Below are 17,120 nucleotides of genomic sequence, written 5' to 3'. Positions count from 1 at the left end.
CCCGAGCCCCAACCGACATGGAAGCCTGTCACGAGCTAACTCCTCTCCAGACGGTGATAAGATGAATGCTTCCATAAAAAAGACTGGAAGTTAAACTTTAAAGCTGCTGCCAAGAGAATAATGAGGAGACACACCAGCAGAAAAGAGACGAGGAACATATAATGTAGGAGGAGAGAGGGAGTCAGAGGAAGATGGAGAAAGAAAGATAAAGTTGGAGAGAGAGAGGGAAAGAAGGCGGGCAGGAGGGGGATTTATTGTGGTTTCTAGAGGCTGGTGGTAGTCAGAAAATAATGAGCTGGAAGAGACACGGGCAGAGAAAGCCACAAGACAGACAGAGAGCCTAGCGATGTAAGATGGATCTATTGGGAGAGACGAGGTAAGTAGCAAAAATATGATGAGGAGACAGAGAAGATGATTAAGGGTGCTTTCAATAGATTTGGGGCCGTTGATCAGCACGATTGTCCACATCATTTGGTTAGAGTGAATGTTGCCGGGGACTGGATCGCCATTCTGTGCCCCGGACTGCTTGAAAGTGTGGTCTGGGGAACAGTTTAGACATACATGGGCAGGGAATGAATTAAGCGAGAACAAAACTGTACCACAGCATGTACCAAATCATGGAAGAGAGCAAGGAGCTTAGCATAAAGAAGGCATTTCTTTATGCCCAACAGTCCAGCCTGTATGTAGTATGCATACAGAAAGTGATGATCTGAACCTCTGAACACATACTGGTAAAGATAAGAATGCATGCAAGAGGGTCGTCCTTTATTGAAAAAAATCTCCAAAATAATAAAGTAGGCACATGATTACTTATCCAACAACTACGATAACAAACAAACCGAAAGTTCAGATAACCTTACACAAACCTAAGATTAAAACTTGTGCATAGATGCCAGTAGACGTGTAGAGGCCAGATACTGTATCTATCTACGGTGGGTTTTCATGACAGTTTATCAGCCAAGCATGCAGGCAGGGAGCTCGAAACTAAGTCAGCTGATGACTTTCTCCACAAGTTCAACTTTTTCCACGTAGCTCTGAGCCCTGGGTTGACCTGCAGCTGGAGGGAGTGAGTGGTGAAGACTGACTGGTGGTGTGTGCTGAGACCTTTAACAGATACTGTACATATAAGGGCAAGACCTAATGTTCAAGGAACACCTCTGTGTTTTGACAGGAAAGATTCCAGACGATGGATACTATAAGGTTACCAGGGCATAGTTATCACCCTTTTGTAAGAAATGAGTATTTAGAAATAGATTGAAAATGAGGGTGCATTAAAATGTTCCTTTAATAATTGATTTCAGGTGCACTGGGTAAATTAAATCCAGCCCGCAATTGGCAAACTTTAATGGTCGATGGCAGTAAAACGTTTCAGATTCCTCAACCACTTCTCCAGGTGGATGGATAAAGCACATGGTGCTTGGGGCTGCTATGAAGCGTTATGCAGCGTTCACTCTGTCATCTAGGGGGGATTATATTTCTGCAAAGGAACCGATCTGCGACTCAGGAGGGATCAGCCGCGGATCAGCCTTGGCCCTGTCACAGTCCAATACATCCAATAAAAAGACTTGTACCATGTAACAACGATGTCCCAAGTTCCATTCTGGCAAGGGACCTTTGTTGCACGGCATATTCTTCAATGTCTTTGCCTGTGTTTAATGCCTGTATACCTAAAGATGTACAATTTATTGGCATTTTTTAGAAGAGACTTAGTAGAAATGGAATGTAATAGTCAGGAGTATGTCTACATAGGAGAGTGGCGCGACGCCATGTTACACTGCCATTGTTCTTCAGTAGCACAGAATGGACAAACAGAATAGCCTAGGCGGCTGCCGGTTGTTCCCTTGTTGTAAAATGAAGATGTACAATATAACTTAATCTTGACCTCATCACTCCATATGTGACTGTGAAGCTGGATTTAGGTGCTTTCAACTAAACTGCATGATGCCCACATGAATCTTAGTTTGCTAATGAGCAATACACACAAAGTACAGCTGAAGCTGATGGGATGTCATGAGCTTTGCAGGTAAGAATCGTAAGAATCCTAAACTTTTGAGTTAAAGTGTAAGTGATCATCAAAGATATTATCATTTACTCTGAGGGGAGCATGAATGTGTCAAATGTCTTGGTAATGCATCAAAGAATTGTCCTGACATTTCACTCGATAACACAAATGTCAAACGGCGGCACTAGAGTAAAAGGAGATCATCAAAGTTTGGAGGATCCATTCTCTGGGGACTATGGCACCACTATACGAATCTCCCTCAAATAACAAGACAAATGTAAGTGCATACATTTCTCAGCCACACACTCATACACACACACACAGACGCACACACACAGACATAGACACACACATACAGAGACAGACACACAAACAGAGGGGAAAGGTGAGCTAACAGCTTCCATCTGTAGCTTGTTATCACTCCAGCAGCTCATCGCCTCACCGAGGAAACCACACCACTCTGTCAGCTCTCACCAGACTCTCTCTCTCCCGCTGTCTATCCATCTTCACATCTCCTCCATCAGTTTAACCTCACTGTTCTCTCCATCACGCTCTGTCTCTTCTGTCTTCTTATCTCTAACTTCCTCTGTAGTGTTATTTTTCCTCTCTTGAAGTCACTTCTAACTATGTCTTCAATTTCACCCCTCGTACCTGTCCATCTGTCTTCCTATCTCTCTCACTTTTGCTGTTAGATCTTTCTCTTCTCTCTCAATTAATCCATCTGGTGTCTTGAAGTTGGAGTCAGCCATTCTGGAGAAAAAATCAGTGAATATCTCCTCACAATCAGCTACAGTCCATACTGTGTGAACGCTTAAATAAATCCAGTGTTAATACACAGCCTATGCTCTGTAAACTGATATGTTATTAAAGGTTACGTAAAAAAAAGGGGTCCCGGTGTAGCTAGCAACATGCCCGTTTACAGAGCCCAGGCAGTGTATTAACACCAGATTTGTTTTCAGCGGACATGCAGTTCGGACAGGCAGCAAATCGTGAGGAGATATTCACTGATTTAGACAAATAGTGATTTTGACAACAAGCATTCTCTAGAATTGCTGAGTCTAACCTTACGACCGTATACAGTACATATACAGTACATCTGCAAAATCCTTCACAGCATCCATAGGCAAAACTTCTTCTACATCTGTCTCCAACATGTCTTGTTTCCCTGGAGGCCTCCTGACGCCGCATTAACAAACAGCAAACCGTGCCAAACCAAAGCGACACGCGAAAGATCATCTGGTTTCACTGTACGTGTCAAACCTCAGCCATGGCAACGCGCCACGCAATCTCAGCCACTTCAAGGATATATGCGTGCAGTAATCTACTCTGAGATTTGTTTACGTTGTCAATGTTCTGCTTAGTCAGGAACGAGGCGCGCCCTGGTGTCAGTCAGATCTGAGAGGCAGACATTTGGACTGTGCAATCTAAGTGACTGCCGCCATTTGAAAGACCATTTGCATATTTCAGTTTGATCTTTAAATCTTGCGCAGACTTTTCATCACCCAAGGACCAGCGAGACAATCAAAACCTTTGACTAAAGATAAAAGGAAAGATGGAGTGTGATGACACTGAGGGCAGCTTTAGCTACATGAAGGATTTATTTTTTTGCACTTGGTGACACAGGGGCAAAGAGGTTTAAAATAAGCCAATGACAGGTCTGGAAACAAGAGTGAAAGTTGGCTCAAGAGGTTTTTTATAGAATAAGGCAAGAGAGTGAAAGAAATCTGACTTCAAAATCTCATGCTGACATCTGTAATGTACAAATTGAGCAGAGTCAGAGGGTAAGCCATGTTAAGCTGCCCAAAAATGCATGTATGTTGGCACAGGCACACACACAATGGTATCAGTGTTAGTGTTGGCTCAGTTAGAGTGGGGGGGAGGCATATGAAGCCTATTAGACCCCCTGTGCTACAAAATGCATACCAGAAACACACACACACACACACACACACACACACACACCAGCATGGATCAATAAGTCCCCATGGTTTAATCGCACCCATTCCCAATCCCAGCAGACACAACGTCCCCGTCCGTCTCCGACTCTAAATATTGCTCTTTGACATTTTGTTTTCTTGAGCTTTGACACACAAGCACACACATTCACAAGCAAACAAAGACCCGTTAGGCTCATTACACCTCGGACAGGCTTCCCAGGGTATCATTAGATCTGGGCTGTATATTGTTGCAGTGTGCCAAGTATTTCAGGAATCTGCCGCACGCACAGAAAGTCATCTCACGGCGCTTCTCCTCGTCTCACCTCTCCCATTTCATTCCTCAACTCCTCTGCCGAGACTCATATTATTATATAATGCTACAATGTATCCTCATAAACCTTCATATCTGAATGAGGGTGTGTTCATTAATGCAGAAGTCAAAGTACTTAACAGAAGTAGGGGGCCTTTTACTGTAAACACTCATTTTGAACCTATTAAAACTCAACACAAGAAGATTCAGACACACAGCAACTATGGTGACAACTCCAAATAACTTGTACAATTATGTTTTTCGATGCATTTTTTCAGCTTCTCTGATTGAAAGTGATGATTGTGAACTATTTCACCATGGTAGGTGTGTATACACTGCATCTGGACTACAAACAAGTTAGATTACTTTTTTGAAGGGGCCAATGAAATCCTTCCTGCTTTTCCCCCTCTCTCTGTCCCTTGTGTAAAATGCAATTGCGGCAGATGAAGGAAGGCACAGCTGCAGCCTCCATAGAGCACAGAGTAATGGTGACGGAATGGCAAAGTTCAGACTTTCAAACAAAATGAATTATATGGATGATTGTTGTCTTTTCTCTCTGATGTCATGTACAGTATATCACAGGGACATTTCAAAACATTTGTGACTATAGGGACCTGAAGAATAAACGCTAAAAGATGAACTTACAACACTCTTGGGGGAACAGTGTGACTGAAGATATTATTAAATATGTTCACAAGTTAATATAGTGTCACATTAGACCTCTGTTATTCCTGTTGTCATTTTTATAGAGTAGCAAAGTTTTTATTTAGCAATTTTCATTTGTAATAAAGGTTCGCTGTCACTCAGATGATCCCTTTCAGGCTCTTTTGTGAAGCTGGGTTTATTTACAGTATTAATTCACAGCCATTAGACCGCCGGTTATCTGTGTTTTCATTGTTTAAACACGCAGGGATTTGTCCTGGCACAGATCCCACGCGCCAGATAACCCATGACAGAGTCAATCCGGGATTTCCTGCCAACCTGTTTCTGCTCTTCACTGGGGATGTCAGACAGCTCGCATTTTTAACACATTCGATCATGTGATAAAACCATGAGAAATGAGATGAGTGCCAAAGAGGGAGATACAACAAAAAATATTCACTGACCATACAGTCAGTATCCTTCTTTATTGGCCTGTCTTTCTGTTTCTTAGCTTTTCTTACTCTTTTTTTCCTTCCCTCCCTCTCTACACTCACTCATCACCCATCACACACACACGCACAAACACACACACACACACACACACATACATTCCTACATTGCCAACAGTGGACTTTGGGACTACATTAACCAAGTGTGGACCTCTATTCCTGGTCCTTTTAAAAAATACACACAAACAAACACACACACAAACTCGCTGACATATTCAAGGCTTCTTCTTGCCTATCACAGTTCCTGTCACCCGATCTCCCCTGCTGGGCCAATCAAAACACAGCTACAGGGTGTTACCTCATCACCCTCGACGCTCCTCAACCCTCTTGCTCTTTGCTTCCTCCTCTTCTCCCCCCATTTCATCATCTCCCTCCCCTGGTTCTCAACCTTATCATCCTCCAGTTGTTTTCTTTCTTTCTATCCATCCATCTTTTCTTTTTTGTCCATTTTCATCTATTTTTCCTCCCACTTTTAATTTTAATCCACTCGTACTCCATTAGTCACCTGCCGTACCACACACCTTGCTCTCATTTGATCCCAGATGATCCATGACAAACCACACTCCTCCTCAACCCTAGCTTTTCACCGTCCTTTTTTACTAATCTCTGCTTATTTCTTTTTCCTTCCTCCCCATTTGCCTCAGAAATCTGTCATCTTCCCTCCTCACTTCTCCATCACCCTTATACCCTGTTCCACTTCATCAGTCCTACACCCATACAACAGCATACGTCTTTCTGAAGAGGGACCGATGCTTTTTCTTTCCCCCCAAAATTCTCTCCCAAAACTTCACTTTTATTATTTTTAAACTTCCATACCGCATTCCCTCGATGCCTCAGCCAAGGCCTTCCAACTCTACAAAATTCTGCGATGGCTGTCATGTGTTTCAGCAGCACACATGAAATCTCAAGCAAAGCAGCAGTTCCGCCAACGCCAACTCCCCGCAGGCCTCACACACTCTTTCTTAATTAAATGCAGAAAAGGGCAAGCGCACATGCAATTCTTCTTTTTTTGAGCTCGAAACTATAGATTCTTTGTTATACTTCAAAACAAATTCAAACATTTAAAGGTTAAACAAGTGTTTCTTTCAAACAAAAAGCTGCATTAATCAATTTATCTGTATCACATTTTTGTACAGTCGAATCCTCTCTAGTGGTTTCTATTGAAAACTTGTTTCAAAAGTATTCTATAAACAAAACTATTCTTAAAACAAGACAGATCGCTTTACCAAAAAAAATACATGCTTTGTACCGAAACAGACTGAAATGACCTTACTAAAATACAAGAGTCACTGTTTAAATACAGATTTCAGGATTCAACTATAGGTTAAATGAAACGTTACATTTTTAAAGCTGATGCTCTGTTCTGCAGCAAAGTAAGTGAATACACGCGGGCCAGTAAGACAACTGCAGTACATATAAGACAGCACGATTTGTTACTCAAGATACAAAAAACATAGATGCACCCAACCATGCACACATGCACACACACTGAACAGAGATTTTCTGGTATCAGTTAACTCCGAGGTTGTATGTGTGTGTTTGTCATCTGCTGTCTAATAGATACATCAGTCCACAGTAGGCTTCTTTGTACTCGGCTCTTGTTGTCAGCAGCTCCAGTGGAACTAACTGATTGCTGCCCCATGGGGATGTGTTTGTTTCTGTGGCAGGGGGCGCAGCGCCACAATCTGTGTGTGACATGTAATGTCTCCGATCCTGCATTTAAAAGAGGGTTCTCATCCCCTCTGGCCTATATCTCTATCACTTTGCATCAGTTCTGAGCCAAAGTGTCAAATGGTAGGACACTGCATTGACAAGAGAAGACAAAGAAGAACCCTCTTTGTCCATGCATGGGTTTGTGCGTGGGTGTGTAATCATTCAAGTCGTTTTTTTTTTGCTTTGTCTGCATGCTTGCTGCTCTCTGCAGGCAGATCCAGCTGTACCATATGTAATGCCTTCCTAAGCCTTTAATGTCTCCAGTGAAAAAACACACAAGCAGAGCCGGGGATGTTTATCCATCTCATAGGGAGAGGGTGGCTGCTGCTGCGATGTTTCTTTCTCAGATTGGAAAAATAAGACGTACTCTAAAACACCAGCAAGGCATCTGTCATTTCAACACCAGGACCCAGCATGCACTTGGCTGACAGTGACTTACAAGAGGAGGCCAAGTTCAACATTTGTCCAAGAAGGCCCCAAGTTTTCACAAGGTGTTATTGTGAAGACTGTGGTTTGTTGAAAATATAAAAAGCTTTGGGGGGATGACCAGCAGACAGCCATGTGAGTTACATTAACTTTAATCTGAAATGTACATTTGTGCAGTTTTATCAATACTCATGCCGTCATATCGTCCAACTGTTTGTTGGCAAGTTAGAGACACTCAAGCAAAATAAACAGTTATTCAGCTAGATCCTGGATTTCCTCTAGAGCCACCCTTGGGTTCACTTTTAGCTGAGTGAACAGCTGGATTAATGGCCATGAAATTTGGTGCAGATTTTCATGTTCGCCTCGGGATGAATTGTAATAACTTTGGAGATTCATTCAACGTTCATTTAATCCCATCATCAGGTAACATTTTAATTTGTCAAATGCTAGTTAATAAAACTATGGAATATCCCTTCAGCCTCAACTGTAATTTATGGACAATGTTTGCATGCTAACATGCCAATTTTAAATGGTGAGGATAGTTAACATTACACGTGCTAAACCATGCTACCATTGAGCGAGTGTGATCATCAAACGTTCAAACTGCCTCACAGAGACGCTAGCATGGCTGGTTTTAAATGTTAATTTTCTGTCTATTCTTTCTATCTATTTTCTGTCTGTAATTGCTTTTACACCACAGGTACATGTGTTATAGACTACACACACACCAGACCACCCCAGCAGGTGGTTTTAGTTGGTTAACCTTGGCAACCAACCTAAACTACATCAACTCCGCTCATATTCTAGTTTACATGTGGGTCCGCTGTAGCTAAAAACATTATCTTTGACCATAACGGAGACAGATTTAACTTTCCCAAAAACAATGTCCGATCTAATAGGAACAGAACAGTGCAGGGTAGATAATAGCGGATGGGGTCAGAGCAGAGCAGAGGGTCAGAACTCTGGAGGACCGCAGGGTGGAGGGCTGCTGCGTGTGTTCAGGGCGCGGCCGAGTGAAGAAAGTTTAGATAAACACTTTGTCAGGACTTGAACCCCCCTCGGTGAACATCCACTGCTGTGATTCGCATCGCTCATGTTAACACAAAGGCCATGGCTGTGGGGTTGGTTTTGGCTGGTCTCGTAGTAAGCACACACACGGACAAACACTCGGACACACACACACACAAACACAAAAACACACACACACACACACACACATACATTTGCACATGCTAGTCAAACAAGAGTAAATCGGCATGAAGATACAGGATACTGCTATGTGCACAACACACGTATACACACACACACACACACACACACACACACACACACAACATACACACAGGAGGTATCTCCCATACCTCCTGTGTGTAAGTGGAGTACTTGCTAATCTACATGACAGATGGTCAAAGCCACATTGTTGGGACTTGAACCCTCAACCCTTCCTTCTCAAAAGGACCAGTGTCCTTCAGCCTTCAGGTTAGCCGTCTCTTCCTTTTATCCGTCTATCAGTCATTATTTGGTCTCCTTCATCTTTCTCGTCACTCTTTCAACCCCCTGTCTTTTCCTTTCCTTTTCTTTCTCTTAGCCCCCTCTCTGCCTCTCTTTTTTCTCTCCATTAATTTATCTTCGTTCCCCATGGTACCCTGACCTCTCTTTATCTGCTTTAGTGTAGTATTTCCATCTCCGTCTAATCCTTGCGTTTCCCTCTTCACTCACTCCCTTCCTCCATTTCTTTTACATTCGCTCTTTCATGGATCCATCATTCGTTTTTCTCTCCACTTTCACAGATCTCTCATTCATTGCTTCCCTCTCTTTTACCCTCTCCCTCTGTTCTTTGAAATTCATTGATGTATTCCTTTCTTTTTGCGGGCATTCCCCTCTTCAATTCGTCTTTCAGCCCGTTGATTCATGCCAGCAATAGGCGCACATGTTTTAATTCACAGCGCGGCCCCCGTTTCAGGCTGCTGAGCCTTGTGGAGGCCTATGTGCATTGACCTCTAAGGGGTATCAGTGCACTGTTTATCTTGACACGTTGTGAAGCAAAGCTAAGCTGTGTGAATGCAGTAGGGGTTTATCAGTCTATCCTTGGATTTTAAGGGACGTAGTGGGGTGTTAGATTAATCTTCTAGGGGTAGCCGGTGTTTTTTTTTTCTTCTATAGGCAGCTTAAAAATGTATGAATTTTAGACAATGAATGTATTCATAGTTTTAAAACAGATGTAAAAATATATTCCAGAATTATATTAAACTACACTGCAAACCGGACTCACCAGCAAAGGCCAATTGTTGAAAAAAATTTACTTTTGCCATCCTCATCCTTTTGCCACTGCTGTCTCCGCAAGGCAATAATAGGAAGTTATTAAGACATCATTATACAAGATTTCTTGTTGAATACATTTGCCAACCATTTAAAAAAATCAAACACTCTATATCATGTTGCTGACTTTCAATATTTAGTGTTGAAATAAAAGACTAAAAGTAAACATTTAAAATCTGATCTGGCCAGACATGAGCCTCGACCTCATAATCTAATTTCCGCAGGAGAGGCCATTGGAACAGTCCGCACCGCAGTGGGGTTATGCTTTATTGACATGATGAACTTGCATGACTTGAGCCTAGCAAACAGAACCAATCGAGGACATCCAGAGAGTAAAGGAGTGCAAACGTTTTCTTAACTTTGATCTTCTTGTGGCTTTCTGATGTGTGAAGTTTCTCTTTTGTGTCCCTCTTTTCATCCTTTGCTTCCTTTAATTCTCTGTCCTTTCCCTGCCTTTATTCTTTCTTCTTATCTCTCAAACATCCCAGGCAGCTTTTCTCTTCTCACCCCAGCTTCCTCTCCATCTGGCCCACTGTTCATCTCAATCCCTTTTTCTTCCAGCTCCCCGTCTTTCACACACTGACTGATAATTCCTCTGTCTGTGATCTAGGCAGGCAGCCAGCTGTGTGTTGTCAGATGCAGTTGACACAACACACAAGTGACACCTTGAGACGCACAGATGTCTACATCAGATGCAATTGCTCCCTCTCTTTGTCATAGACACACAATCACAAACAGTTAACTTCAAACACACTGGTTTAGTGTGCACACATTTATGCATCAAAGCATGGTCACAGCCATGCACATTTTGGAGTTCATTCACACCCAGCACTGACACACACTAACAAGCTTTACTGATCAAAAACACCTACACAGCAACACCTCAGCACACCCAGATATCGGATATCTATTCCTCACACACTCACTGTGCTGTTCCCTTTTCTCTGACACACACACACACACACACACACACGTCTTCACCCTTCACATCATACCCACGGTGTCTGAAACATGCTGTGTGTTTCCCCTGTCAGCAAGTCTACATAGCAGACAGAAAACCTCTCTAAGTTTGTCTCTGTCTCCTCAAAATGAAATATGGGGGATTTTTCATGGACCAGACAAAGCACTTTTGTGCTCTTATATTATACAACACCAACCATCCTATCAATATGAAATGCCATATAAAGGTGTTCCAGTTGATATATTTGGAACACACACCTGCATTCAAAACTTTTGAAACACAGCTTTAATAATCACGTTTCATACTCGCTTGAAATTGACCTACTTTAAAATACGACTCTTCATAACTAAAGTAGATTTTACAACTTTGACCTGGACGAGGATTTATTTGCAGTCTGTTTCTTACCATTTTTGTTATTTTTTTTCTTCTTTCATTGAAGTATTTGGACTGATACTGATACACACTGAAACTTTAGATATTGGCTTTTGAGCCTGTGAACTAAACACCGTCTTGATTTGTGAAATACCTACAGGAACATTTAAAATTTAAAAACGTGTGAACCATTACAAAAACTCAAAAACCTCTTCACCCCTTCTTTTCAGTCCAAAATGCAAGACCTCCTGCTTGTATAAAACCCAGGAAGAAAACAAAAAATAAAACTTGTCTGACAAGCCAGTTGGCATGGTTAGTAAAACCCTCAACTCTTTCACTTTTGTTTCCTCTTTTGCTCTCCTTTGTTGAGTTTTAGATGGGTCCTGAGGCCTGGGAGCACTTAAAACGAACTTCGGGGGAAAAGCAGGAGAGAGGAAGATTGCCATGAACAAGCTATTACATGGGGAAGGGAGCGAGTGATGGATGCAAGAAAGATGAAAAAGAATAGAGAAAGAGAGGAAAAGAGCTGACAGATGAAAGGGTTGGAGACGCCCTACATTTCTAGTAGCTCCCCGAGTCTCCCACAGACTCCCGGTGAAAGATTACCCCGCTCCGCCTATAGAACAACGAACACCCGTCTGTGCGCATGCATCTTGGCTACGCCGACTGAGAAAACAAACTCATTAATTCACGGGCTGTACGCAAAAAACAAACAGAGCTCTTCACTCTGAGAACTAATGCAATCCGATCAAAATAGGACGCTGATGTGTGCATTGGTGTTTTCAAGTGCCTCCCTGCCTTTGGCGAGACAAAGTGAATATTGTATAAGACAGTGTGTGTGTGTGTGTGTGTGTGTGTGTGTGTGTGTGTGTGTGTGTGTGTGTGTGTGTGTGTGTGTGTGTGTGTGTGTGTGTGTGTTTTTGTGCACACAGATCGGGGCAGGGAATTTAAGTGAATAAATGGGGCAGGCAGATTGAAGACAGAGGAAGACAAGTGAAAGACATTGAGAGACAGAAGGAGAAAGGAAAAGAGAAATGCATGATGGGAGCTGGGAGTCCAGCCAACCGAACACACATCACCATCACATACCTCGAACCCTCAATGTCACCTCGTAAGAGACACACACGGACACACACATTCTCACACTTGTTGTTGAGAGTTTGGCAAAAGTAATTAGGGTTTTTGAGAAATCTCTATTTCTATAAACATCATTGTTATTAACTACAATTTCATACCAAATTATTGGAAAGAGAAAATAAATGATCACAAAGATTACTCTCAGGACAATTTGTACTGGTTAATACAGTGGGTCAAAAAAGTGCATGTTTAAGTCCTATTCACTTTGAAATAAAGCCCTTGAAATGTTGTTAAAAGCTCAGGCTATATGTAAAAGATTCACTCTTCAACTAAATTCAACCCAGTTTTTACGTAGAATCATTTTTACCTGCAAATCCCTAAATCGCTGCCGACCGAGGAGAGGAGAGGAGATGAGGTAAAAATGGCCTTCTTCATGCATGAACTTCTTCCCCACTAATTGATTGAAATGAGATAATGACAGCTTTTCCTGTCGCTAAATTACCTCAACATCCTCCTGAGAATACAAACACCCCTCTGGGCTTCTCAGGGAAATAATGAGAGAGAGAGAGAGAGAGAGAGAGAGAGAGAGAGAGAGAGCCGGTGAATAGAAGAACAGGCACATAAACAGAGCGGGGGGAGAAAACAAAGTGAAATTAGACACAGGAGTGAGAACGAATGAGAAGATAAGACTCACAGGGAGGCGTACGAAACCATTTACTGTTGAAATACAACAAGGAAAGGAGAGATTTGAGTCAAGGGGGAAATTATGCAAACTGTGGGGTCATATCTGAGGTCAGCTAGACAGGAAGCGACAAACAGGCCGGTCACTAATGAGAATCTTACTTCCCACACTCCAGGCAGAATGAGCATCCAGTGTGTTTCTCAATGGCAAGTAATGGAGAACAACTGGGGCTTAAGTGAAAATGAATTGACGTTAAATTTTGAAAAAAGAGGTTCCACATGAGTAAAGAGGCAGTGACTCACACGCCCGGGCACAGCTTTTTCCACTTCTGGTGTTTGCCAAGGGCATGACTTTGTTTGTTCAATAACAGAGTTCCCCTCTACTCCGCATCTGCTCCTCGGTTGAGTTGCAGAATTCCCTAAATAGTATCTACGAAATATCCACAATATCATTCAGTCAACTCTATAAGGCAAGTTCCCTTACATCTAAAATCATTTTAGAAAAATCAAAATCCAATTTTCTGGAATGGAGCATCGCCTCAGTTACGAAATCAACGCATCAAGTGGATAATAAATGACAAAGTTGCTCACATTTTGATACATGTAAATCCAATACTGATACTGCAATATGGCACCACACTTTAGGCCCCAATATCCATTACATTGCATCCCACAACATAAAGGTCTTTCAGATTATGTAACAACAACTATAAATGTTTCTATTGGGCCTCAGTAGGCTTCGCTTTATCCACATTTCATCTAAAGTGGGTGAAAAAGGGAAAGCTCATAGACTATGCTCAAACAACGTCGTGATTTGTCCATTCAATTCTGACACGAGTGTTTTGGCCTGCTGGTGTCACTGGAGGAAACGGTGGTGGTCCTCAGGAAAACGGTACAAATAGGACAGATCTAATAAGACCCACTAAGATGTGTATCCATAGGCCTTGCTACTTACAGGGCAAAACCAAATATTAAGAAAGTATTAAGTAGAAGCTTAGCTCTTCCAAATGTATTTCTGTATCTATATGTTGTCCCCTATTGCTTTAAAGCAGGGGTGTCCAAACTTTTTTCACTGAGGGCCACATACAGAAAAATCTACTAAGGGCCGGGCCACTTTGCAAAAATAACACATTTATCAGGACATGTAGCTGCTCTGATGTTTAGTTTCATAGTGTCTTCGTAAATTGTAATCCTTCTTTACGGCAACACTTTCCTTGCAAATTGAACACACACATTCCCCCTCAGAGACGGCCCAAGCCTCCCTGGGCCCCTAGGCAGAATTTGATTAGTGGAGCCCCTCTCCAATGTTAGCGCTGCCCAAATCATTGACTATTATTAAATGCCATTCAGACACCCAGTGTTTTCTGCTATTGCCTCCAATGTCCAGCTGGGTGAAAATAGTATCTAGTCGAGATCCTGACCCTTCTAGGGGGGTCTGGAGGTATGCCCCCCCGGGAGATTTTTTAAAACATTTTAAGTGAAATGCATGAATCTGGTGCACTAGTTTGGACACCCCTGCTTTAAAGCCTCAATACCTATTCACAAATCTCTTTATAGTTGTCCCTTGCTATTTATTTTTTTATCTCTCTCTCTCTCTTCTGTTTTCTCTCAGTCTTTCCAGTCCAGCCAACAGGAAGACCAGTGAACTCAGTCGGTGACTTTTCTCCTGAAAACATGGAGCTGAACGAGAGGAAATCCTGTGTGATATCTATCACTGATGATGATTGCAGACCCGCTCCGGCCTGAGTGAAACGAAACAATGAGTACGGTTTGGCAACAACACAGTCAACAGCACTTAAACATACACACACACACAAGCTTACACCCACACACACATTGGTTCCTTCACTGCCTTCTTATCATCCAACTTGACTGAGCCATGGTCAACAACAGGGCTTAGATAAGAGGTTAAGGAGCATGGTATGCTGAGAGTGGGCTTACATGATACTGTATATGGCAATGTTTTACTTGAGGTGAGTTTTTACGTTTAGCAAGTGAGCAGCCAAAGCACAACAATGAAGCATGCAACCATTCCATTTAGTTATAGGCTACCACTATTCAAGATGTAACTTGTGTTTAAAAGGTAAAGTGTCATAGTTTGGAAAGTCTGAACCTGCTGAAAATACAACATTAGGTCTACAATTAATTAAGTTATTGAATAAGCAATACAATATTTGTGATAGGCCTACTGTACTTTATAATGACTTGATTTTTAGGCCCTAGATTTTAAGACATAATGGCACACTGCTCATAAACAAAAATGAAGTAACATCCCTAGAGGTATTTTGCATGGTTGCCGTGCCAACAGTGACCAAGCTTTAATATTTAGCGAGTTGGAAGTGAGAACGTGTCTGCCGTTCCTATAATAAACTTTTCTAATGAGCCCTTCGCACCCCAGTGTCCCACCGCACTGCGAGGAACCTCCGCCAAAAAACCTCCTCTGGCTGGACACCCCGCCTGCACCGCGGAGCTGTTTTAACCTGGAAACCAGCAGATTAACGGATGGGTGCCTCATAAAACACATAAACTCCTCAAACAGTAGCCAAAACATCGGCCCCGCCGCATTCCACGCTCCCAGCTCTGACCAGGGCAATTAGAATGTGTGGTTTGAGATAAATGCACAAATAAAAAGGTACTTTGACTTTATACTGAGGGTTATCCAAATATAATATTAACAACACTATAGACTACAGATATTTCTGATGGAAGGACATCCTAAATACATTGCATGAAATGGTCAAGATCACCTATCAATGCCACCTGTAGGACACACGCAAGGAAATGTGATAAAGAGCATCTTCGTGAAGGAAGGAAGGAAAATAAATAGATAGATAGATAGATAGATAGATAGATAGATAGATAGATAGATAGATAGATAGATAGATAGATAGATAGATAGATAGATAGATAGATAGATAGATAGATAGATAGATAGATAGATAGATAGATAGATAGATAGATAGATAGATAGATAGATAGATAGATAGATAGATAGATAGATAGATAGATAGATAGATAGATAGATAGATAGATTACCTTTGTAAGACAGTCTCAGCCGCGGCACATTTAACTTGTTCGCGGAGATGGTGGCCACGAGCAGCGCAACAAGAATCATGTTGAAGAAAGGTGTAAATCCCTTCATTCTGATGCTTGGGAGAGGTCCGCTGTCTTTTAAAGGATATTTTCAAACAGTCAACAATCAAAAACTGAATATCCCTCTTCTCGCGATGCCAACATTTGCGTTTCCAGGTTACTCCTCCGGTGCGTAAAAGGGTCTCGCTAGGTGTCCTCTCTCCGCGGAGTGACTGCCGCTCTGTTGAGGTGATTCACTGACTCCGCTCTGAAGGCTCGCGCTCCTTCAGTTCACTTCCAGCAGCAGCGGCCCAACAGGAGTCTGTTTCAGAGAGAGAGAGAGAGAGAGAGAGAGAGAGAGAGAGAGAGAGAGAGAGAGAGAGAGAGAGAGAGAGAGAGAGAGAGAGAGAGAGAGAGAGAGAGAGAGAGAGAGAGAGAGAGAGAGAGAGAGAGAGAGAGAGAGAGAGAGAGAGAGAGAGAGGCACCACGCCTTCAGCAGAGGGAGAGAGAGAGGAGTAGCGCTCCAACTGCCTGCCCCTCCTTTACGCACAAACCAGGCGCACTTGGGTGCATGCTCTTGCTTATGATTCAAAGCACTATTTCCACATCAGGTTAAGTGCATGTAGTAACACCCAATGTAGCTGGGGAACCTTTATAGTCAAGTCAACTGTATTGTTAAAATCTAAAATAGCCTATGTTTCTCTCCAACCCAATGTGCAATAAGCAAAAAGGATAAAAATGTTAAGTAATACAATAAATGCATTCGTAATAGTACAAAAAACCTAGGCACAAATAACTGGTATAGAAAACAAAATACATTGAAAATGTGCAATATAAAGGGCATAATGTACAATATGTGCAATATACACAGCACTAAAGAGAAAATGTACAATATAAAGGGCATAGCAATGTGCAGACTTAGTATAAATACATGTCAAAAGGCACTGATGAAAGTAAAAAAGTGTCCCTGAGTATCTAATGCTATGGCTACAGAAAGTGGTGACAGTTTACTTCCTCATCCCGATTAATCAATAACCACAAGTATAATAACATTTAATAAATAGTTTGATCACTTTATAATGTGACTATAAACAGACAT

General features: G+C 42.1%; 1 protein-coding gene across 2 annotated transcripts in view; it reads right to left on the bottom strand.

Moving 5' to 3' along the window:
* The window catches only part of sema3bl (sema domain, immunoglobulin domain (Ig), short basic domain, secreted, (semaphorin) 3bl), a 68,706-nt gene extending 52,433 nt beyond the window's left edge, over nt 1-16,273 (bottom strand). For both annotated transcript variants that reach the window (XM_080031198.1, XM_080031199.1), the window contains exon 1: nt 15,986-16,273. In XM_080031198.1, the coding sequence (XP_079887324.1) occupies nt 15,986-16,091 (106 nt within the window). In that variant the 5' untranslated portion in view covers nt 16,092-16,273. The remainder of the gene's footprint in view (nt 1-15,985) is intronic.
* Between the last annotated feature and the right edge of the window lie 847 nt (nt 16,274-17,120).

The sequence above is a fragment of the Ammodytes marinus genome (genome assembly GCF_949987685.1).
Source record: "Ammodytes marinus genome assembly, chromosome: 7".
In the NCBI taxonomy this organism is placed as follows: Eukaryota; Metazoa; Chordata; class Actinopteri; order Uranoscopiformes; family Ammodytidae; genus Ammodytes; species Ammodytes marinus.
The sequence above is the reverse complement of the archived record's forward strand: the minus strand, read 5'-3'. Positions and strand labels throughout refer to the sequence as shown.